The sequence below is a fragment of the Panthera leo genome, chromosome B1, assembly GCF_018350215.1.
Source record: "Panthera leo isolate Ple1 chromosome B1, P.leo_Ple1_pat1.1, whole genome shotgun sequence".
Classification (NCBI taxonomy): Eukaryota; Metazoa; Chordata; class Mammalia; order Carnivora; family Felidae; genus Panthera; species Panthera leo.
Genome location: NC_056682.1, coordinates 201,311,058 through 201,335,281, shown reverse-complemented (window position 1 = coordinate 201,335,281; position 24,224 = coordinate 201,311,058). Strand labels below are relative to the sequence as shown.

Sequence of the window (24,224 nt, the reverse complement as noted above, 5' to 3'; positions counted from 1 at the left end):
GAGCGGAGGCTCGTTCGTGTGGCTGGGGTCCCCGTGGCGGGGCTGCTGGGAGGGCCCCAGGACATGCAGCAAACACGCCAGCCGTGGCATTACGAGGAGGAGCAGGTGGACACGGGAAGCAGAAGTTTCCAGAGAACGCAGCGCCGCCTGCCCTGTGCGGAGAGAAGGTTCCTCCCCTGTTCCTTTCCACCTTAAAGGAGAACCAGCCGGTCCGGAGCCACCCACCCAGCAGCCCCCGTGTGCTGTGCGGCGTGTCGATTTGGCCCCTTGCCGTTTGCCGGATCACAGCGGCAGCCGTGGAAGGGCCAGCTTGCCTCGATTTGTGGGTCTGGGTGTTTGCGCTCTTTATAAACAGTCAGAAAAGGCGTGGAAGGCCGTGTGTGGCAAGCTGGCAGATCCAGCAAAACGCGGACGGTTCCGTTGGCACGGTTTGCTTGAGCACGGGCTCAACGCAGTCACATAAACAGACACATCGGCCCGTATTTCAGAGCTTCTCTTAAAAAAAGGCGTTCCGCCATCTGCCATATGGCTTACGGGTTTTCCTTGAAATGCGTGAGTTTGATGGTCAGACATCTGAAATCCGAAACCGTAACCGTCTTAAAACAGTTTTATGCCCCCCCCCCCCCCGCCCCTGTTTCCATTAAGAGAGGAATCGAGGGAGCACCGTGTCACTTTACAAAGGCTTTTGTCAGTCTGTCCTATTCCCCGTTGACCTGTGATAACGTCAGCATCTGTGCGGGTGGGGCGGAGACCCTTTTCTCCTCTTTCCGGTTGCCTTGTCCCCTCCGGCTTTGATCCCTCCCTTTGTCTGTTCGCACCTACAAAAACGTGGGCTCGAAGACCTGGGTTATTGTCTCAAGGCCGCTGCTCTGTCGGCCGTCCTGGCGCACCGACGACGAGTGTCTGTTGCGTGAACGTGCTGGCCGAAACGGCTGCTCTTGGGCCGTGTCCTGAAACAGGCTTTTAGAAGCTGCGAGAAGAGGGCGTGGAGGCCGCGAGCCGCTGGGGCCGCAGGGGTGGCTGCGGGATGTGTCATCAGCCCACATACCGACGCTGCAGGAGGGCGGGGTGCGGGAGCGGAAACGTGTAGACCACGTCTTCGGGAAATTAGCTGACGGTCACGGCTGCCACGTGTGTGCGTGTGCAGCGCTGCTGGGGCTCGGCACCACAGCCCTTTCATCCCGGTGCAGGTGGAAAATGCGGCGTGAGGCACCAGGAAGTGGCTAGGCCAGCGTCGCCTGGTTGCACGGGGGCCGGAGCCTTTCAACTGCTCACCTCACCGCCCGCCTTCTAGCTCGGACCATCCTCCCTGACTCTGAATATGCAGTAATGGGGGAGAAACGTACCCCGATGTCACGGGGGCAGAGAAAAAAACCCAGCAACCTAGAATCATGTTCACAAGTCTTGTACCTAGAGAAACTAGTGATTTTTTTTTTTTTTTTTTTTAACCAGGCCTTTAAATTTCCCAATACCTTATCTTTTCTCCTAAGTTTTATAAAACAATACAAAAGAAGGCGTTTGGGGAACAGCGACTTGAGATAAAGGGGAAATGTCAGATAGACAATTGCCATTTTTATTTTATTCTCAGCCTAGAATTGAAGCACTTTGGACTCCTGTGTAAGGTACAGCTTGAACCATTGTGTGGCCAGTCATTACGCGTAATTTCAGAACAGCAGGTGCAAACACCAACTCTGCCCTCTAATGGTGGCCTTATTAATTTTAAATTCAAATGGCAGGGGAAGCAGATGGCGAGGCGGGCTACGTATTTAGATGTTTGGTCATTGACAGCTCTTTACTTCCGCGCATTATGTTGGACCCGGAGGCTGGCTGAGCTCACAGAGAACTGATCGTGATCTGTCGCCTCGCCAGCTGGGCTCTTTTTCACGCTGGGTCCAGAAGGGTTGCTCTCCTGCAGTCAGTGAAGATAGGTTGCTGATTGTTTTGGAATCACGACGGGTTATTTATGCCATCCAAAATTCTGAGGCAAAGCTGTCAGATGGCTGTCTTCTGTATGTATTTCAAATCCGCATTTCAAGTGTACGTAAGCTAATTAAGGCCTTCTTTAATGGGTAATTGAGCATATTATTGATCGATGCGCAAAGAGGTGTCCGTACTCCGCTGCATGGTCCCTGGCACGTTGTTTGCACAAGGGTGTGAGCCTTAGAACGTAAGCTGGAGTTTCTGAATGATTACCCAGGAGTGACGCCGAGCACCGAGAGGAACACTTATTAAAACGATATCCCTTTATTTTGTGCAAGTTCGGATTTTACAGCAGTGTTTAAAAGGCAGCAGCAGAATTGGCCCAGCACCCCCACCGCCTTGTGTAAAAATCCACGGGTGCTCTCCGGGCCTGCGTGCTCCCTGCCTTTCTCACCACAGGCTGTGCACCTGCTCTCCTGCTTACCTTCCCTACCTGTTCCCGCTCCTCTGGGCTCTCCTCAAAGGGGGCGGTCTGGCCACGGCTTCCCTGAGCTGCGTAGGACTGTGGCCTGAAAAGTGGCCCCACTGCCCGCCTGCCGTCCTGCGGGAGCCAGCCTTGCCAGCTGCTGCGGTCTGGTCACCGAGTGGCACCGAATGCACGTCGTTCTATAAAACTGGAGGCCACAACGGTGGCAGGAGAGATGGCTTCGTCAGGATGCTCTGGGCATTTTAATCGTGGGGGAAAGTCTTGGGAAAATACGTGATTCCTGAAATGCGGTGTCAGAGGGAAGTCAGGGACTTGACGTGGAACGACAGCGGAGGAAGGGAGTGGAGGGGTAACAGGCGCGCTGGCATCTAGTGACTGAGTGCTTCCTCCGTGTCCCTGCTGGGTGCAGGCGGACACGCGCCCACATCCCACGTGTGACTTGGAATCTGGCCTTGCAGTCCCGTTTCAAGTGCCACGGTCAGGTCCCTCCTCGTGCGGCAGGCCTGCAGCTGCGTTCAGCCCCGTGGAAGACGCCGTGGCGCTCCTCGGGGAGGTGAGTCCTGCCACCGGGGTCCTGGACCGGGCCGTGCCACCGTTTCACTGCAGCCTCGCAGCCAGGCCGCCTTTGGACCTGCTTCTCGAGCCTGGAAGTCCTGTTCCTCTGCGTCCTGCACATATTTAGTCCGTCATTCGTTGTTGAGTTTCGCCGGGTTAACCGCGTCGTGGCTGTGTGGCCAGACTCCCGAGTCCACGCACGGCAACGTGGATGCATTTCGTGGTCTTCAAGGTCCCGCTTACAGTTTCTCGTGGGCTGTACGACAGGCTTTCAGAATCACACACTGGGTGCCGCGTTCACGGGGGTTTACTTGTCAAGGCTACTCTGGTCAGAGCCTGCGTAGGGGGAGCAGGGCAGGCGGGGACGGGGGCAGTGGTCTGCCTGCTGCCAGTTCATTCTCCAGCTTGTTTGGCTGGGCCACTTTTCTGACCTCGTGGGGGGTGTCTCTGGAGTTAGCATTAAGTTTGCAGCTGTGGAAGAGTGGCCATTGGCACAGAGATACTAGAAGGACAGTTTGCTAAATTGACTGCACTGGAGAAATTTATTTTTATGTTTTATTTTTTAAATTTTTTGAATGTTTATTCATTTTTGAAAGAGACAGAGACAGAGTGTGAGCAGGGTGGGCCAGAGAGAGAGGGAGACACAGAATCCGAAGCAGCTCCAGGCTTCGAGCTGTCAGCACAGAGCCCGATGCGGGGCTTGAACCCACGAACTGTGAGATCATGACCTGAGTGGAAGTCGGGCGCTTAACCGCCTGAGCCCCCCCGGGCTCCCCTGCGGTGGAGACATTTATGCACGGGCAGCATGGGAGGCGCTCTGGTGTGTGGCGTGTTCTTTACGGACTCTCCTTGCAGCGTTACAGATTTCTGGAGGATTCTGTGATAACCGGAGTCGCCAAGGGTGTCGTTCTTGCGGGCTGTAGGCAGTCAGGATTTATTCGGTGTTAACGTGATAGCGGCGGTGTTGTTCCTGGCCACGTATGTGAATTAGACGTTCTCCTGGCAGGGCCGCCGGAGGCGTTTGCTTGGCTCACGCTTGAGGGGGTACGTGCACTTGGATCGGTGTGGACCGCGAGCGAGCGAGACCCAGCCAGGTGCTCTCAGCCCAATCGTTCACCCATCGCTGTTCCACCTGCCAGTCAGACTCCGGACGATGTCCCCTCCACGCACAGCCCCCCACTCGCCCCCACGTTCACACCCCCTCACATGCACACACCCCACACCCACGCACACACAGTCCACACTCATACCCACGCTCACACGTACACACACCCCACACTCACCCCCACAGCCCCCACACTGACCCCACCACCCCACATGCACACACACAACTTCCCTCTTAACTCCCTGGGCCCTGGGCGGCCACTGTCAGGTCTCTATTTGCCTTACCTGCTTCCAGCACTTTCCCAGCCCGCTGCCCCTCTTGTTCTTACCTCCCAGTTATCTGTTGCCCCCAGTCGGCCTGCTGGCCTCGGCTTCTGGTGTTGGAGGCTCTTGGGGCTGGGAGCCACCCTCACAATGATCAGGGTTTTCCAGAGCTCGTTTTATCAGGCCCCGGGGATGGGAGAGAGGCTGAGGCTTATCAGCCGTGCACGCTGTTGGATAACGATGGGACTTTCTCCTGCACAGGGAGCCTTCGGAGTGCATGGTGGTAAAGAATGCCTTGACTTCTGCCCTTCTGGGGAGAGATGGTTTGTGAACCGAGCCTTGCTTCCAACCAGAAAAGCATGGTTTGCACACCGTCTTGTTGTGTTACTGAGTATTGCTGGACGAGCTGTTCTTGACCTGCTCACTCGTCCACGGTTTATTGAGCTGGGCCCATATTCCTGCTGCCCCTGGGACTGGCCCTGAGGGAGTGGATGGCCTGGGCGCACACATGTGCACAGAGCCTTGAAAGTGTGGTCACGGGGTGCCTGCAAGACACAGGACCGAGGTTCTGGGCCGCCTCTCCGAGCTGCGTGTCCCTGTAGCCCTGCGTCCCCGCCAAAGAACGCGTCACGTTATTCTGAAATGCTCTGCTTGTGTATCTGTCCTTCCCGTTAAACGGAGAGCTCTCGCAGGACAGTCTGTGGGTCCTGCGTCCGCTATTTTTACACCCCCCTTGCCAAGCTCGGTCAGACCAAAGAAAGACAAGGGCTCTTTACCGTCTTCTGAAAACCAGTGGGGCTGAGCAGAGGGGTCCCCCCAGTTGGGGGGCTGCAGGGAGACAGGATGGACTCAGAAGGAGGGAGTGAGTTTCGTTTGGTTTTGTTTTTCACTCTTTCATTTGAAACAACTCAGACTTAGGGAAAAGTTGCAAAAATCACACAAAGAATTCCTGTATGCTCTTCAGAGGATTCCCCAGACATCTTAGATTTGTGCTTCCGCCCTCCCTCCCTCCCTCTCTTTCTTTGTCTTGTTTGTGTGTGTGTGTATATTCATTCGTTCATTCATTCGTTCGTTCATTCATTCGTTCCCAACTGTTTCTAGTGAGGCTAGGTTGCAGGGGTGAGGTGAAGTGGAGAGGAGGTGGGTTGGGAGCTCTCTCAACAACCTGGGCTGGCGAACGCAGAGGTTGGGCCTGGTGGGAAATGACAAGGGAGATGAGAAGCGGGTAGTCTGCTGTGTTTTCAAAGGAGACCCCGTAAGATGTGCTGACCGGTTGGGTGAGAGACTTCTCGGGTTTTGGCCTGAGTGACTGGCAGGCCCGCGACGCCATTACCAAGATGGGGAAGGGCCAGCAGGAGCCCTCGGGCCAGGGGGTCGGTGGCTGGTGGCAGGGCTAAGACTGAGGTCCAAGCCCGAGGCCCTGGAGTGCGGGGGGCCGGGGGAGAGGCGGGGAGGAGCAGAAAGCAAGACCGCAAAGAACATGAGCAATTCACATAGGATTAGCTGATTTGATTCACAAGCAAAGAGGCCACAAAGGTGTAGGGCGTCTCCCGCTCACTCCTGCGGGACGGGGGCCTGCCCGCGTCACACGGTGTCCACCACTGTGGACAGCAGCTGCCTCACATCGGCAGGTACACTGGGCTCCCTCTCATGTCCCGGTTCTCCTAATGCGCCATCCGTGTCCCCTGGCCTTCGCTTTCACAGCTGTTTGTCACCACCCTGTCCCCTGCGCCCGAGTGTCTCGTGCATGCGATCCCATCTCTCTGGCATTCCTCAGGAAGGCTGGATTCAGCTCTGTTTCCCCACAGAAGGCAGCTGGAAGTGTGGACGGGGTCTCAGCTCAAGATGGGAATTTAGGGGCCATGACAAATGGTAGTTAGATTCATGGAGTCGGAGGAAATCACCCGGATGAGTGTGATGATGAGGGAAAAAGCCCCGGGTCCGGGAAGATGCATGGCAGTAGCGGAGGAGGCCCGTCAACCGAAGGGAAGGAAGAGGTATCTCGGGAAACACAGGAGAAACCGTGTCCAGAGGGTGGGCGATGGGGGTGTGGTCAGATGCCGTCCTGTCGATGAAGTGAGGACAGATGTCACTGTGACTCCATGGGAGCCGGTCCGGGGGGGGGGGGGGCGGCGGGGCGTGGGAGCCCAGCACAGTGGGGAGGAAGGGAGTTGGGGGCGGTGTAGACCCCTCTTTGGAGGGAGCTGGTGGATTAAGTAAGGTTTACTCTAGATGGTTTGTCACGATGGCGTGAGCAGGACTTAGTTCATTCTGTATCCTCTGGATCCTCATCCTGGGGGGCAGGTTAACGTCCTATACCCGGAAAACTAAATGTGTGTTAGAAATCTCTGAATTGTGGCTTATGCTGTATTTTGGACACTGTGAGGGACATGTTTTCCTGCAGGAATAGGGCTCTTTGCATCGACTTTGAAAAGAACTACTTCGAAGAGAGACACACACTTGCACGCGGAAATGATAACATGATGGCATAGTTTTCTGCTTTACTGAAGCCAGGATTACTGAGCTGGGGGTTCCCGAAGTTGCTGGTACTTTTATGAGGTTGCTGTGGTTACTCTGTCACTTGCGAGCCTTGTGTCTTCGAGCGACTTACCCTTCCAGGAAGTCCTTTCCTCATCTGTGAAATAACGTCTCCGCAGATTCTACCGTTATTTAAAGCAGCGTTGTGACGTGTTTGGAAGAGGGGTTCTCGCTAGGTTGGGGGGGGCTCTCGTGACATCTACAGGGGAGGTGAGGCTTGGTGCCTCCGGGCAGACTACAGTTTACTGAGGCCGGACAGCGTAGCCGCTGCTCCGTTCTAGGCAAGTTGCTATCGTCTCGTTTAATCCTTGTACCTGCTCTTTAAAGCAGAGATTAAACTTTACAAAATGCTCTTTTACAGATAATTATACTGATGATGGTGATGGTAGCAGTCACGGTTTGCTCACGGCTTATCCGGTGCTAAATGTTTCACCAGGCACATCTCAGCAGAGCCCTGGTGGCGAGGCCCCGTCCTTCCTTCCCATTCTGCAGAGGGAGGAGCGGTGATGTCGCTGTGTTCTTGAGGCCACAGCTAGGAGGTGGGGGAGAGGAATTTCAAGCCAGTTGCTTCAACTCCGGAGTCCGCTGGTTCTGTGTGTGACCACAATTTCGTCATTGCATTTTGTCAGAACCCGAATCTCATCTGTCCTGGGAGCTGGCAGCTCCAGACCCTGAGAAGCTATTGTGAGGCCAACCGTCTCCTTTAATTGACTTCCATTGACACACAGACATATGTTACCCAGCCTTTGGTGCCCACCGGCCCTCCCCATCCACACGGGCGCGGTGGGGGCCCCATCTGCCAGGGGGTAGGGGCAGGGCAACAGATGGCCTTTCAGTCTGCTTTCCCTGCAGACAGACCCGTCGGCCCCGCGCTCCCCGTGCGGTCTGAGCCTCGGTTCTGTTCCTGCTGTCAGGAGCCCCAGAGGAGCACAGAGGGACCCGGATGGAGGTAGAGCCCGCAGCCTTGGCCCTTCGCGATGACCAGACGATAGGACCAAATTCACCCGAAGCCCTAACGCCAGCTTCTCCGCTGCTGGGCTGCTCCCTCACTGTGAGTCAGGTTTCCATGCGGGGCAAGAGCAGTTGTGGGGGCAGGTGACTCGGGTGCACGTCACGTTCAGCCGGTGTCCCTGTGAGGCCGGCTCCACACTCGCAGCAGGAAGACGTGAGCCTCAGAAGCGGATTCCGTTTTCCATTTCCGATTGTGTTTCAGCTCTTAGCAGATTGTGTTTCAGCTCTTAGCCGATTGTGTTTCAGCTCTTAGCCGACATGCCTCACAAGTCCTTGCCCTGGGGGCGCCTGGGGGGCTCTGTCGGTTGAGCTTCTGACTTCAGCTCAGGTCACGATCTCACAGCTCATGAGTTCGAGCCCCGCGTCAGGCTCTGTGCTGACACCTCGGAGCCCGGAGCCTCCTTCAGAGTCTGTGTCTCCTTCTCTCTCTGCCCCTCCCCTGGTTGCACTCTTTCTCTCTCTTTCTCTTAAAAATAAACATTAAAACAAAACCAAATCCGAACCAAACCCTTGCCCTGTCGCGACCGCCTCTGCAGTGTTGGGATCGTATGCCGGCCCTTGGCTTTCAGGCTCGCTTTTCTGGACCTCGTTTCCCTGAACCCCCTTCCCGCGTGGCGAAGATTTTAGGCTTTAGGCTCCCGTAGCCGCCCCCGTGGACCAGGGGTGAGTGGGCGTGGCTGGGTGCCAACCAAACTGTGTGCAAACAGAGGCTTTGGGCCAGATTGGGCCCGCGGCGGGTTTGTCCCCACTGAGAGGCAGGAGGCTGCAGGTCGAGCCGTGCTACCAAGTCTTTTCAGTCCGGTTGGACCTGGCCGTTCGGAGCTTAGCCAGAGGCCAAACGTGTGTTTGGGGGCTTCGTTCCTGGGCTAACCGTCCCCTCTCCTGATGACTTTGCTGGAGGCTTGAATCCGGTTTGCGGTGAGCGTCCCGCCCCGCTTCTGGGCTAACCGTCCCCTCTCCTGATGACTTTGCTGGAGGCTTGAATCCGGTTTGCGGTGAGCGTCCCGCCCCGCTTGTGGGTGGGAGGAGGCTTCACGGCAGCAACGCCGTCCCGATTTCTTCCAGGAGCCCTGCTGCCGGCCGGCCGGTCGGTCCACTGGGTCTGCAGACTCAGTGAGGGCCGGGTGAGGGCCCGGCGGGACCGGACCCAGCAGGATCGCGTCACCTGGGAGTTCCTTAGGAATGTAGCCCCGCGGGGGCCCCCTTACCTGCGGAATCAGAATCTGCATTTCCACAGGAACCCCCCCCCCCCCCCCCCCCCCCCCCCCCCCCGCGCCGGCTGTATTCCCATGGCAGTGTGAGAGTTCCAGTCTGGAGGACAGGGAGGAAGCATTTTAAAAATACTTTTGTCTCTATGGGGCGCCTGGGTGGCGCAGTCGGTTGAGCGTCCGACTTCAGCCGGGTCACGATCTCGCGGTCCGTGAGTTTGAGCCCCGCGTCAGGCTCTGGGCTGATGGCTCGGAGCCTGGAGCCTGTTTCCGATTCTGTGTCTCCCTCTCTCTCTGCCCCTCCCCCGTTCATGCTCTGTCTCTCTCTGTCCCAAAAATAAATTAAAAAAAAAAAAAAAAAAAAACGTTGAAAAAAATACTTTTGTCTCTGGTTTTTTAATATTAAAATATAATTCTGCAACGTGAGACCTGTGAAGGCAGCTCTGTGTCTTTACAGACACGAGAGTCGTCACGGACTGTTATCTTCCTGACAGAGAGGGGCTGTCCGGCCCGCTAATGCAGAGTGGCGTAGAAAGTTCTAGACTAGCGAAACAATATGAGGCAGAAGTTACTGCCCCCCCTCCCCCCCCGGGGCGTCACTGGGCACACTGCCTTGCTCTCTCGTGCCTCAGTCTCTCCTGTATAATACGAGCCGTCGATGGCAGCCAGCGTTTGACTAAAGCTCCCCCTGGTTGTGAGAATTCTATTTGGTCTTTTTCTGGCGTGTGCTTTGATCCTGCCCCCTGCCCCTGCCGTCCATTCCCCGTCCTCACACGTGCCCTCTCCTCCCTTCCCGCTCTTGACCGAGGGCTGCAGTTCGGGCACAGCTGGCGGGGCCAGGGGAGCAATCTGAAATGCATGGTCACCGTAGAGCTGCAGAAGCGGTGCAGGGAAGAGCTGGAATTCGGGGAGGACCGCTTCGAGTTTGTGGGAGGTGAGCTGGCTTCGCCCGGTGGGCACGTCTGGAGTCTGGGGGCACTGTCCTCGGTGTCCTGGGGCCCTGCCTCCCAGTGTCCGCGGGTCGTCCAAAGCCGCGTCTCAGATGACTCAGGTAAGTGTGGCTGCAGGGCTTGTACCATCTAGATGGAAGCGAAAAAGGTGGAGCTTAGGAGGAAACATCCCTTGTCTCCGTTCCTGGAAACGTGGGCTCTTGCAGCTGGCGTGGGCCTCCCTCTCCCTCCGCCTGCCCTTCTCCCACCGCCGGGGGAGAGCGAGGTCTGCGAGCAGCTTCCCCACTCTGGAACCTCCTAGCCGCCCCTCCCCCACGAACCCTCTGTCCCGGCAGTCACTGGGGACATCTGCAGGGCCTTGGGCTCTCTGAGCCGGCAGCTGGTGCCTGCCTCGTGGGCCAGAGGCTCATCTTTCATTCTGTGTGGAGCGGCCTCGGGTTCTTTTAAAGCGACGCTTCTGCATTCGGAGGTGGTGCCCGGCCTCTTCTGTGCCCTGAGTTAGCACCGTCCCTGCGGGTTGTGGAGGTAGGGTTGTTTCAGAGAAAGAGAACCTTCTGGGCAACTAGACTCTTCTGTCGGTCCTTTCTGTGCCCTTGGCCCGAAAGTCCCTGCTCCTCCCCTAGCTTCAGCGTCTGTGTTCGTAAAACCGTAGTATTAAGGGCGCCTGGGTGGCTAGGGTGATGAAGCATCTGACTCTGATTCAGCTCAGGTCATGATCCCAGGGTCGTGGGATCGAGCCCTACTTTGGGCTCCATGCTAAGTATGGAGCCTGCTTGGGATTCTCTGTCCCTCTCTCTCTCTGTCTCTGTCTCTCTCACTCTCCTTCTTCCCCTCCCTCTGCTCATGTTCTCTCTCTGTCTCTCTCAAAATAAATAAAACTTAAAAAAAAACACCCCGCATAGTATTAGGTGGGATACTGCCCAAGATCTCTTCAGCTTTAGGAGCCTCTGCCTGAAGAGGGAGCCGAGTCAGCGGGGAGACAGATGTGCCCAGAGAGGGTGGGTGGGCTCCACACCTCGCTGCCTGCCCCTGGAACTCCGTGAGGAGGCAGCGGCTGGCGGCGGAGGCGGGCGCCCGCGCCCCTGCACCTGGCCCGGCCCTGCCTCCCCGCAGGTGCGCGGGGACCCGGGCCTCACGCGGCCCCTCCATGCTTGCTGGACAGGGGCGGCTGTGCGCCGCTTTTCGCGGAGCCTTGACCTCCTGCTGGAGGGCTTCGTACTTGAGCAGGAACCTCTCGGCCCTGGGAGAAGGCAGAGCTGGCGAGGGTGCGGGTTGCCCCCTGTCCCCTGCAGCCGTGTGGGCCGTGACCCCTCCGAACCTGGTCGGCCTCAGCAGCGGCCTGGGAGAGAATAAAGCCTTCGGTTGTTTGAGTCGGACCCGGCTTACGAGTTCAGTCTGCCTTTGTTTCCCCTTTTGTTTGTTTTTGTTCCTTCCGTTGACTAGAAGGAGAACGCATTCGTGAGTGAAGTTCCGAGCAGCTGTATGGTGATGAAGACACAACTCCGTTCCCTGGAACTTTCTGAGTCTCTGCACCTGTGGTTAGGAGCCCTGCTTCCCTCCTTAGGAAACTGGAATTAGCCCTTGCTGTGCCGAGCCAGTCCGTGCTCCTGTTCCCTCTCTGCCGTGCGGCAGAATCTTCTCTTCACATCCCATTTACCTCGGTTTTCTCAGAATCCCGTTTGTCTGGCATTATCAGATTCAGTGTGCAGAGGTCTCCTGTTTCGTGTGGCTCCGCCTTGACTAGGTGGGGTCTTTTTCTCTGACCTTGAACTCTGTGCCTGTCACGTGATCAGCTCGCCCCGCCCTGGTAGGAGCCCCACGAATCCAGAATCCAGCAGGACGGTCCCTCGCCCACTCAGACCAGGGCAACCTGTCCCCCTCCCCCCTCCACAATCTGCTTTCTTTGCTTTGCTTTGCTGATCCTAGAATTGCATGAAAATGGGATCGTGTAGTGTGCCTCTTTGTGCTTCCTTCACAAGTGGCGCAAATGGATAGTTGGTTTCTTTTTATTGCGACCAAATACTCCGTCGTGGTTTATCTGGGTATTCGCTAACGATCTCTGGGCCAAGGGCAGCGTCTGGCTGTTCTGAGCGAAGCCGCTAACGTTTGTGTGCAGACACGCGCGGTGGAATTATCGGACCCCACGGGAGATGCACGTTTCACTTTAGGAGAAGCTGCCAGAATGTTCTCTGGAGTGGCTGCACCACGGAGGCTCCTTCCAGGAAAGTGCCAGTGCGCCGCACGCTCGCGGTTTTGTCTGTACCTGATGCCGCCAGTCTCGCGAGCTCTGGTCATCGTGCTGCACGTGGAGGCGTGTCCCGTCGTGATTTTAACTAGCTTCAGCCCGGTGACTGGTGGTGCCCACGTCTCACGGCCGTTTGTGTCTTTTGTGCGTGTGGGGCTGTCGGACCCCTCTGTTGTTTGTTGTTAGGTTCTCTGGACGTTCTGAGGAGTCAGTCTGTTGTGCTTTGTCAAATGTGCACTGCGAGTATTTTCTAAGTGATGTCTTTCAAAAGCCCAACTTACCGAGTTCTAAATGTTAACGTTAGTACTTTGTGTTCTCCCGAGAGCTCCTGGGCTACTCCAAAGTCCTAAATAATTACTGGCACGTTTTCTTTTCTATTTCTAGATAGTTTATGGTTTTCCTTTTTATCTGCAGGCCTCTGATCCATTTGAATGTTCATTTTCGTAGACGGTTTGATGCAGGGGATGAAAGGCACTCTTCCATGGGACGCCCACTTCAGAACCATTTGTTCCGAAGACCGTTCTTTCCCCATTGAAGTGACTTGGCATCTTTGTCTGAGACCAGTTGGCCATCGTGTGGGACTTTGCTCTGTTTCACTGTCCCTCCTAACAGCAGTACCGCATGGGCTTGGTTGTTGTGGGCTGGCAGTTAAGTCTCGAAGCTCGGTGAAGTCCCCCAACATGGTTTTTCTCCCCGCAGTGTTTGTCTATTCTTGTTTGTTTCATTTTCATGTACTTTAGATTCAGCATCTTTTTTTTTTTTTTCTCCTCTTTGCAAAAGCTGCTGGGACCTTGTTTGGGATTGTGTTGAGTCTCTGGAATATCTTGGGGGAGAATTGCTGAATTAACTACAGAGTCTTGCACTCTGCGATACAGTGTTTCTCCTTTTATTTAGATTTGCGTTCAGTTTTCTGAGCAGCGTCTCATAGTGGGCAGTTTATACGTCTTCCACAACACTTTGTTCAACTCAGGTATTTCTTATATTTTAAGGCCATTATAAATGGAATGAGGTGTTTTTTTTTTTTTTCTCTTTCTTTCACTTTTCAGTTGTTCCTTGCTAGGGAGTATCTGATTATTTTTCAGAGAAACTGGCAGGAGAGTAGACGGATGAGGGGCCTAAGCACAGGCCGGAGTGGTCGCCGTCCCCTGGGATGATCTGGGAAGGGTCTGCAGAGCGAGGTGGTGCTTGGTTTCACCCACAGAAATCTTGCTTGGGAGAGAAGTTGAGTGCTGGGGCAGGTGTATTGCAGAACACATGAGCCAAGGTTAGAGGAAGGAACACAAGAATGTTCTGGAAAGAATGAGCAGTAGCTGGATCTGGCCGCACGGAAGCACACACAGGCAGAGTGTGGAAGGTGATCCATCTGTGAGGACGCTGGGGCCACACTGGCAAAGGGTTGGCTGCTGGACAAGGCTCAGCTTCGCTCAGGGGGCGCTAGGGTGTTTGTGAGTGGGTGACATGGAGCCATTCATTCATTCATTCATTCATTCACAGATTGTGTGATATACCTGAAACTAATATAGTATTATGTAGTTATACCTCAATAAATAAAAAAAAATTGTGATAAAATTGACCATTTTAACCCTTTCCAAGAATAGAAATCAGTGGCATTAAACACACCCGCACTGTTGTGATCACCGCCCTCCGTCTCCAGAACTTTCCCACCTTCCCACACTGACGCCCTGCCCGCATTAAACACTACCTCCCCTCCCCTCCCCCGGCCCCTGGCGCCCCCCACCCGCACTCTGTGTCTGTGGATCTGAATACCTAAGGACCTCATCGAGTGGACTTCTACGGCATTTGCCCTTCGGTCACTGGTTTGTTTCACTTAGCACGGTGTCGTCCGTGTGGTGGCAGGTGTCCGGATTGGATTTCCTTCCTTTTTAAGGCTGAATAAAATTCTGTTGTCTGATGGCCCACACTCGGTTTATCCGTTCCTCCGTCGATGGACACTTGGGTGGCTTCACCTTTGGGCCACTGTGAATAGAGAACCATTCCTAAGGGCAGAGGACCTCAGAGATGAAGCAGGGATCTGGAGCTAGAAAATGTGACATAAAATTGTTGGCCGGGTGCTTCGTTCACAGCGTCTGTCCTCATTTCTGGCTCTTTTTCCCTAACTTGAGTGTAAGAGACCATGTTTGTGTTGCTTATTATTGTACACCCCACACTTAGGTTACCCAAGTATCTGTGCCATGAGGTTTTTTTCTAGTAACTATGTGAAATATAGTGCAGTGAATAGAGCACATTTCCTTCTCCATCCTCCCAGGGCTGTCGTTCAGATCCCCTGCCCCGCGGGCCTGTTCGTGCAGTAGTCTCACTCCTCCTGGATGCTGCTGTCAGAGCTACCTTTGCGGACGTGGGGATCTTGCAGCGCCACCTTTTGTGAAAACCTGCGACTCTCCCTTTCATAGAATAAAGGATCGCGGGTCCAAATGTTTGTCTGCTGCTCTCCGCCGTGAACCGTTGGAAGTCGGGGCTTGCTGTGACTTCTGAGTCCGATGTCTTGCACGTGGTCGGTGTTTCGCAACTCACTACTGAAATCAGTTTCTATTCCGTAGAATGCAAACACCGTGCTCTCAGTATCATACTGGAACCTTTGTTAGCAACCAGCTTGCTTTTATCTGTGGTCTCTCCTGCCAGCCTAGGAATAGGGCTTCAGGGGGTCAGATGACATGATCATTTTGATTATGGAAGACAGCTCCAGATCTAGGTTTTGCTCCTCTGTTGCTTTCCACAAAGTCATAGGAGGATATTTCCTTTAGCGCTTTATTTTTTCTCCATGTGTTAATCCGACTTTTATGATGATTGCAAGAATGTGCCCTGTGGATTTTTACATCAATCCCTTGGGGGGCTTTTTGCTGGCTCACTCTGACCAGAAAGGAAGCGTCTCAGGACTCAGAATATATATGCATGCACTTACTCTCGTAGAAATGCAAGCTTTCCTCTGGGATGTTGACAGATCTTACAAGGATCAGTTCTCGGTTGATGCTGAAACTGGGCCGTGACCGCCAGGGCTGCAGACCCGAGAGAGTGACAAGTAGCAACTTTATTTACTTGGACTTTTCAGAATCAAATTAAACGAGCCTGAATGGAATTCCCCTGAAGTCCCGGGCTTTTATTTATAGCCTTCTTTGGATCTCCAGCCGTCTCGCGAGGCACATAACTGTTGTTACCCCCGCGCTGTAGGGCAGGGCACCGGGAGCCCAAGACGTTTGGTCGGATCCCGCATCCGGTCATTCGGATCGTGGTCGTCTGAGTCGTGAGGAATTTTGGACGTGGTCTAGCTGAGGCAAACTCGCCAGGCCGACCGCGTCTGAGGCTATGCTGCTTTTCCTGAGGTTTCTCAGATCGACCTTTCGGCAGCCCATTGAGATTATCTGCGGGGGCCTGTGGAAAGATTTGCCAGAGTCTGCACGAAGAGTCCTGACCGTAACCCTATAAGGGAAAATATGCTGTGCTGTGCTCGAGCGTCGGCTCCTCTGCTCCAGTGCCACACAAGCCCCGTCCCTCCTGAGCACGCTCCCAAGTCCTCCTGTCAGTGTCTCTGCTGACGGAGACGGGCATCGACCTGGCGGAGACCGTGAAGCTGTCAGAATCATTCCTTCGCCACTTCTGATCGCGTGTCCTAAGAATAGCACAGAAGACATGGCTACCAGGAGAGGACGGTCCGTGGTATTTTTCTCTGCAACTTTCTCTTCCACACGAATCTCAGGAGTTTTGTCCGGCATGGAGATGTAGAAACAAACGGGCGTGTGAATTCGCCAAGCACACTGCACGTCCGTGGAGTCACGCGGCGGTCCCCGACGTGAGGCCGCCCGCTGCCCGCCGGGGCAGACACACGGGTCCAGCCCCGCTCCTGCGTCAGGTGTGGACTCTGCCGAGGGCAGGCCTGCCCGGTGGGGACGGCGCTGTCTCGCAGGGCGGCCAGGTAAGGGAGGCGTGGCCGCGAGAGGTGTAGCACGACACGGATGGGCAGGGTGGAGGCCACCGTCCGCGGGCAAGAGCAGGCCCGACGGGTGTAGGAAACCGTACCGTTTGCCGCAGTGTGAGGCAGAGTGGGGGAGTGGAGAGGATGACCCTGGAAACATCGGCAGGGGCTGGTTGAGATCTGATACAGTGTCAGGAAAAGTCACTTCTTAAGGAGGTCGGGGACAAGGGCCATTTTCTGAAAAGGAGGTTGGTCTCGGGACCAGCCATGGTTTAGAAACTGCTTCCTAACTGGAGCCTCAAATCCAGTGCCCTGGTCCCGGGGGAGGGGGAGCCGTGGAGGTTTCGTGCAACAGGCTCCCCAGCTCTGCAGCGACCCAGCCTCTGGAGACCGTCAGCTCGGAGAGATGTGCGCTTTCCCACAAGGCCCCGGTGCGCCGCGGGAGGCAGGTGTGAGCCCTGCCTCATCTGTGCTGTTCTTTCCGGAGCCTCCCTGACCCCCGTTCTCTTGTGGCACCCGATTTTGAGTCCTAGTTAGAAGATCTTCTCCCAGGCCGGGTTATAAAAGAATTCACCTTCTGCTTCTTTGAGGACTCGAATGGCTTCGTCTTTGCTATTTGGATTCTCAGGTATCTTTGGAGTTTCTTCTGTTGTGTGATGTAAGTACTTAAATTTATCTTTTCTCTTCCTCCAAATGGCTGCCAGTTGTCCTGACTCCAGTTTGGGGGAGGGCCATCTTTTCCCCCTTTGTTTGCGATGCTACCCGTGTCAGGTGCCACATATCCGAACGCATACAGGTCCGTTTGTTGACTTTCTGTTCTGTTGTGTTGATCCACCTGGGAACATATGTGCCTGCATCACACCTTTTTAATGGCAGCAACCTTTAATAGGGGGTAGGGTCCGCCCTTCGTCATTGTTCTGAGACATCCCCGCATCCTCGCTGGTACATTAAATGGGTTTGTGACCGTGGACAGAATTAACATCTTTCTGATGGTAAGTTGTCCTCTCCAAAGGCAAGGGGGCACTTTTCTGTTTGTTCAGATTTACTTCTTTGTCTTTCAGGAGTGCTTTCAGTTTTCCTCATGGAGCTTGTGCACGTTTCTTTTTAAGTTACTTCAAGTGTTCTACTTTCTGATTGCTTCTAAATGCTTGTTTGGTACGGAATTAATATGCAAAACTTCACTGAAAACTTTATCGAAGTTTGTTATTATTTGTGGTAGCTTTATCATTGGTTATCTCGGGTTTTCCATGAACGATTTCACATCAGCTCGGACAGAGATAATTTTGTTGTTTCATTTCCATTCGTAAGTCTCTAGTTGTCTCTCTTCTCTAATTGCTTTGGCTGGTGCTTCCAATAGAGTGTTAAACGTGGTGGAGGGAACGGGCCTCCTTGACTTGTTTCCAACCTTTCCGGGAACGCCTGAAGTCTTTCTCACTAAGTAGGTTCCTCTTCTTGCTTTGGTTTGTCTGTTAGCGTCTTAGGCCGCTCGGGCTGCTATACCAGAGTAGCATAGACTGGGAGGCTTGTAAATAACCGACATTAATGTCTCCCAGCCCTGGAGGCTGGGTGTCTGCGATCGGGGTTCCAGCATGGATGGGTTCTGGTGAGGATCCTCCTCTGGGCTGTAGACTGCCTGCTTTTCATCCTCACAGGGGAAAGGGGCAAGAGCGATCTGTAGGGCCTCTTGTGTACCATTTTGTACCGGGCACCATTCCCCTTTGAGAAGGCTCCTCATGACTCATCACCTCCCAATGGCCCCACTTCTGGTACTGTCACACTGGGCATCAGGTTTCAACATGAATTTGGGGGGAACACAGACGTTCAGCCTATAGGAGTTACTACATGTATTTTATCAAGCTAAGGAAGTATATATATCAATTCCCATTCGTTGATTTTTTTTTTTTTTTTAAATTAGGAGTGAGTATTGAATTTTGTTGAATGCATTTTCCTGATCTATGGAGAGAATCACATGATCTCATTAGAGAAGGTATTAATATGATAAATTATATGAGCATGTTTTCTAACACCGAGTCATCCTGGCATTGCTGCAATGAACCCCATTTGGTCATGGTGTGCTATTAATGTATTGTGTTGATTTCTGTTTGTTAATATTTTAATTAGGATTTTTGCATTGGTATTTGTAAGTAACGTTAGTCTTTCGGTTTTCTCTTTTTGTGCTATCTCTGTCGGGTTTAGGCATCGGTTTTGTACCAACTTCTAAAAAAGAAAGTATTTGACAAATTTCTGTATTTACCCTCCGAAACAATTTGTGTAGTAAGGTTTGGTGTATAAGGTTTGGTAGAATTCCCCTGTAAAACCATCTGGGCCTGGGGCTTGCATTTGTGGGGCTCATTCTTTGACACGTTTCTCTGCTGCTTCTATGGAAAATTGGTCTGTGTATGCTTTCTAAGACAATCTGGTAAATTGTACTCCTTTCTGTGAACTTATGTATTTCACCTACTTTTAAATGTATTTGCATAGAGTCGTATAGGATAGTGTTTCATGACTTCTCTTAAGGGGAGGCAGATATTTAAGGACTTAGTTTCGGAAGGTAAGAAGTATGTGCGTGGTGTTTACCTACTCATCGATCCCATCGATCCCAGGTCGCACAGTGAACCAGGAAGATGAGCATATGCCAGTCGTAATGCCGACAGCCGCCAGTTGTGAGGTACTTGGCTCTGTGCGTAGAGCCCCTCCTTTAACGCTCGTTACAACAACACTGAGATACATGATCGGCATCTCATGTGAAGGATGAGATCGTTTGGGGGACTTACTCACTGACCTAAGGTCACACGGCTAGGAAGGCTCGGAACGGGGGGTGTGGATCTGATTTGTGTGGCCACCAACGCTGGGCTCCTTGTAAGCATCGGCAGTGAGGAGGGCCAAGCAGAGACATGGATGGAGAGATTCTGGGAAGGGGGGTCAGGATGGATGGAATGACCAGGGTGTCTTCGCCGAGGAGGCCGGACGTGTGTTCCGCTCTAGAGGACTGGCAGTTTGGGGAGGGAGGGGGAGATGGCAGCAAGGTGATCGTGGGTGGGCTGGCGGGCAGCAGGCGGTGACCGTAGCTCCACCCGGTGAGAAGGACACGTGGAGCCTGGCAGGTCCGGGTGCCAGCTGGGGCTGCGCGCTGGGGCTGGGAAGGGGAGAGCCAGGGGCACTGGGGAAGTAGGGAGAAGCCCGTACCTGTTTGCAAGTGACCCTAGATAAGGGGAGTTACCCACGTCTAGTTTCCATGCAGTGGGTTAGAACTTGGGAGGGAGGAGCCACATGAGAGGGGTCTGGGGCGAAAACTTAACACTGAAAAGACCCCCTTTGGGGCGCCTGGGTGACTCAGTCGGTTGAGCGTCCGACTTTGGCTCAGGTCATGATCTTGCAGTTTGTGAGTTTGAGCCCCACGTCGGGCTCCGTGCTGACAGCTCGGAGTCCGGAGCCTGCTTCGGATTCTGTGTCTCCCTCTCTCTCTGTCCCTTCCCCCTTCAGACACACACACTCTCTCTCTCTCTCTCTCTCTCTCTCTCAAAAATAAATAAAAATATTAAAAAAAAAAAAAGACCCCCAGCCGCCATCGTGGTTGCCCGGAGACACTGACCATCACTGAGGGTGCAAACAGCACGGGTCTCGTACACGCCAGCGAAGCTTGCGGACCGAGGAGAATGTGCACGTGGCAGCGTGTGCAGTCTGCCGCCGTGACAAATTGCGTGCCGGGAATCTGTGAACCGTTCCTTGCCCTTCCTGACAAAGAGGAGGGAGGTTTGGGCGGCTAATCGTGTCTTCCTAGATAGACAGTAGTAGACGTTATTTCTCGTTGCTTGCAGGATTTGTCCTCGGCGAGTGGCTCGGTGTCCTGGGAAACTGCAGGGGGACCCCGGGAGCTCTGTCCTCGCCCCTGGAGGAGGTGTGTGGAGAAGACAGTTCCGTGCAGACCCGGGCGCTCCGGCCTGGCCGTCAGGCCGCCCGGCTCCCGGTTGGGGCCTTTTAACCAAATACTTTGTGACCTCAGCAGGTAAGTCACTTTCCTTCTCTAGGCCCCGGGTTCCTCCCATCCGTCTGGCGTTCACATTCTGTGACGTAGGCATTAAGGTGGATAAAATTCCTTTAAAGTGGTTTTTGGGTCGCGCAAACGACAGCCCATTTCTTTTCTGTTGTTGAAATAAATCCAGCCACCACCAAACCTGAGTTAGAGGTTTTTGCAACAGTAGAGGGGCGGACTACAGAGGAAGCCAGTTGCTGTACCGAACTCTTCGTCTGCTGTGCTGCCCGGCCTTGCTCATTCTCTCCCTCTTTCTGTAGGACCGTGGAAGACACCACAAGTGCAGAGTCACTTGATTTAGTGCAAACAGCCTTTTGCTTGGGAGAAGGGAGTTTTGCTGTTCGGATGCATAGAATGTACCCAGAAATGCCTCCAGGTGATTTCCTCGTTGCCTTGGGAATCATAAATTCTGTAGCCAGATCTTTTGTGTGGTGTAGGCATTTGGGAATTTTGTGGTTTTTTTTTTTCCTGGAAGCTAGTGACTACACCTGTGTCCCGGTCCCAGTCATCGTTCAGTGATTCCCATTCTGCCGAGAGGAGGGTAGCGGGTGTGAGGGTTGGGAGGTCGAACAGAGGAGGCGGGAGCCCCAGAGGGCCACACGGTGGTTCGAGCGTGGACGTGGCCTTGCTCTGCTTCCTGGCCTGGATCAGGCTCTTCACCGTTTTCCTTTGATCTCTGCCACCTGTGATATTTCCAAGACAACGTGATCGTGAGGGTCACGGGACGACAGGCACTGGAAGCATTTTGTAGAGGAGGGTGTCACTGGTTGTTATTCTGAGTGCAGCGCCCTTTGGCCTGTGTTCCGGGCCCACAAACTGGGGAAGAGGAGCAGACCGTGCCCTTGGTGAGTCTCCGACCCTGTGAGCCTTCCTTGTTCCGTCAGCAAGTTGAGAACGAATTGGCCACGGTTATAAGATTCTGGTTTTTACTATAAGCAGTGTTAGTAAGAGAGCTAGGCAAGGCACCGTTTGAGCGATGAGCCAGAAGGCTGTGGTTGTGAGGGGAGCCTGTTGCCATCGTGGGAAGGAGGTTACTTGAGCGTGGACACAGAGGAGTGAGTGTCCTCTTCCGCCGAGAGTGAAAGGTACAGTCAGCGCGACGGTACGAAAAGCGCAGGCATCAAAACTGAGCAGACTTGGTTCTGACTCCCATCCTGCCTCTCATGTCGAGCACTGTGACCTCGGGCCGCAACATAACCTTTCTCTGTCTCGAAGGGCTCATGTGCCGATGAGTCTGGCACGGGGTCGGCACTTGGCGGGAGCTCTAATTCCCCAGCAAACGTCTCTAAGGAGGGACGATACTTCTGCGGGGGAGAACAGAAAAACCTGGGTCATGACGAGGACTCGGGCCAGGAGTGCTGCAGGAGGTCAGGTGCACGTGTGTTTCCTGGCCCCAGAGAAGCAGCCCGGCTCCCGAGCGAAGGAGAGGGCGAGTGTCGGGCAGTGGAGAAGTCGGGTCCCGGGGAGGGAAGTCCTCGGAGGCTCGCGGAGAGGGGCACTCGAGATCCATCTGTGGAAACCCAAGCCGAATCCCTGGACCCCGGATTGCTTTGCCTGTCCTACGAGAGCGGGCTCAGAGCTGGAAGAAGGAGTGGCCGCGCCAGAGGGCACGGGGCAACCTGGTGCAGTTTGAGTCATACGATGCCACCCCTGCGTAGGGGCACGTGTCCATTAGAGCCTCATTTCTAGAGCTCCTGTGGACACTGCCCTTAGACTTCCAGGGAAAGGCGGGTCCATATCCAGAGTTTTAGGCTGAAGATTGGGTGCGGGAACTTCTCGTTCCTCCCTAGCCTTGGCGGCATGTCTGTTAGCTCTGGGAAGTCACGCCCCTTCCTTCAACGTGCATGTGCTGAGTGCATGGTTAATGCTGGACGCTGCTGGGCACCAGAGGGAACCCGGCGACGCACCGGATGCTGTCCCTGTAGGCCAGGACGGGCAGTCCAGTGGGGGAGGTAGATGGCTCAGTACGTAATTCTGATGCCCTACAGGGCACCACGTAGGCCCCGGCGAAATTTATCACCCCCCTAATATCTTCTGGTTCTTGCTGTACCATGTTCTTGCTCATAAGAAGATGGCTGTAGCGTCTCACCAGGCCGGGTCGTGTCAGGAAGCAACCATGCGATGATCATGGTGAAGGGGCCGAAGCAGGGCCCTTGGAATCAGATCTGCATTCAGGTTCTCACTGCTGCGCTCTCGCCGTGTGGCCGTGAGCAGATTATGAGCTGGAGAAGCTTAGCCACCTACTTGCCTGGTAGCCTTCGGCGACCTCCCTGAGCCTCCGTTTTCGTCAGCCGTAAGCTGGGATGACAACAGCAGCTAAGCCCACCGGGGCTGCTCTCCAGGGACGAGCACAGGGTGGACACTTGAGGCTGCTGTGTGAGCATTTGCTCGAATACAAGCGAGCAGACCGGGGCCGGCTTCTCGTTCCCCGCAGATGGGGATGATGGAGTCTCACCCGGGAGGAGGCGGAGGAGGGGTCTTGTGTAGGTGCCTTTCACGTCGTGGGTCCTCAGAAAGTGTCTCTTCCTTACTGGAGAGTCACCCGTCACTCAGTACTCCGGTGCTTTCCGCGCACACGGTACCGCGGGGCCGGGCGTCCAGAGATGAGCCGAGCGCAAAACCTGCTCTCAACCAGCCGACCAGCTGTTGGGAGAAGAACAACACCAAAACAAAGCCTAGATCACTAAGTATCCGTTATCGGTTATGGGTGGGGCCGCCGCCAGAGGAGTGAGTCTTGGGAACGAAGGAGGAGCCCCGTGGGGAGGGGCCGATTGGGGAGGATTGGTCAGAGGGGGCTGGGAGGAGGAGGACGCGGGGGGCTTTAAGTGTTTGCAGGGGCTGCCAGGGGCGTGGTGTGGTTTGTGGAGTCTGTGAAGGTTTCCCAACAGTCACGCTCTCTGATGTGAGATGTGCCGCACCCTGCGGTGGGGAGAGCCGTGCTCCGCGGATCTTGGTTTGCAATTTCAGGTGAACAGAAAACCATACGAGGCAGCTTTTCGTAAAAAACAACGAAACGAACGTTTGTGAGCAGGCTCGGGCGTAGGTGTGCCATGCAGCTCCACGGATGACGGAGGAGGGGCCGGGAAGCTCTCGGGAAGCCCATCGGTGTCTGTCTGTCTGTCTCTGGCCTCTGAGCGTGTCTGCCTGTATTCCAGGGTGTGCTGATAACTGAATTCTTTCCTCCTCTGGTACTGGCTTCGCCCTCCGGCACGTATGTGCTTAAACATGGCTCCTGTGTCTGTGTGTCTTCTTCAACTGCAGAGATCCAACTGCCCACGAGTCCCTAGTCCCAGGCAAACTCCACAGGAAGGAGGGAGAATCGGACTGTGCGGCTTGGTTGAGGGTGGCCCAGCAAGTTATCCTGGGAGTGGAAGGTGGCTGTAGGCTGCGTAGGGTGACAGGGATATGGATACGGCTGCCCAGAGGGCGCTGGTCTCTTGAGGAGGGGAGTGTGAGCCAGGAGGTGCCCCCCCGTGGTCACAGGAAACTCACAGCCCGGAGAGGTCTGTGTGAGTCCTGCGTGGGAACTCCGTAACAGAGCTCAGGCCCTTTAGGACAGATGCAGTCTGAGGCCCCCTTTATACATTTTCATGACTCATGCTGGGACCGACGTGAAATCTTATAGGATGAATATAATTTGGTTACATGCAAGAGAGGCATTTTTGATTAAAAAAGTAGGTATGAATGAAGGCCGAGAAGGGGCTATCGTGAGTTTAACATAGACCCATAGGCATTTTTAACATTTTTGCTGATAGCAGCCCATCAATTTTTGGACAAGGTGGATTTTTTTTTTATTGTGGTAAAATATACATATCATAAAATTTGCCATTTTGACTCTTTCTGAATGCACATTTAGTGTCATTCAGCACATTCCCTTTGTCAGGCAGCTGTCGCCACTCTCCATCCCCAGAACTTTTTCATCTTCCCAAACGGTAACTTATCATCCCGGGCTGAAACCACCCATTGAACCCTAACTTCCTG

General features: G+C 54.3%; 1 protein-coding gene across 7 annotated transcripts in view; it reads left to right on the top strand.

Moving 5' to 3' along the window:
- Positions 1-24,224, top strand: part of AFAP1 (actin filament associated protein 1) — a 157,606-nt gene that overhangs the window by 35,387 nt on the left and 97,995 nt on the right. For 3 of the 7 annotated variants that reach the window (XM_042937000.1, XM_042936997.1, XM_042936993.1), the window contains one exon: positions 20,029-20,216. The exons of 1 other annotated variant lie outside the window; for it this stretch is intronic. Coding sequence is in view for 1 of the 6 variants with exons in the window: in XM_042936996.1 (XP_042792930.1) it covers positions 20,589-20,619 (31 nt within the window). In the remaining 5 variants the exon portion in view is untranslated. Of the gene's footprint in view, positions 1-10,000; positions 10,022-20,028; positions 20,217-20,503; positions 20,620-24,224 lie in introns of those variants that run through there. 3 more of the 7 variants (XM_042936994.1, XM_042936999.1, XM_042936996.1) reach the window with 2 other exon arrangements.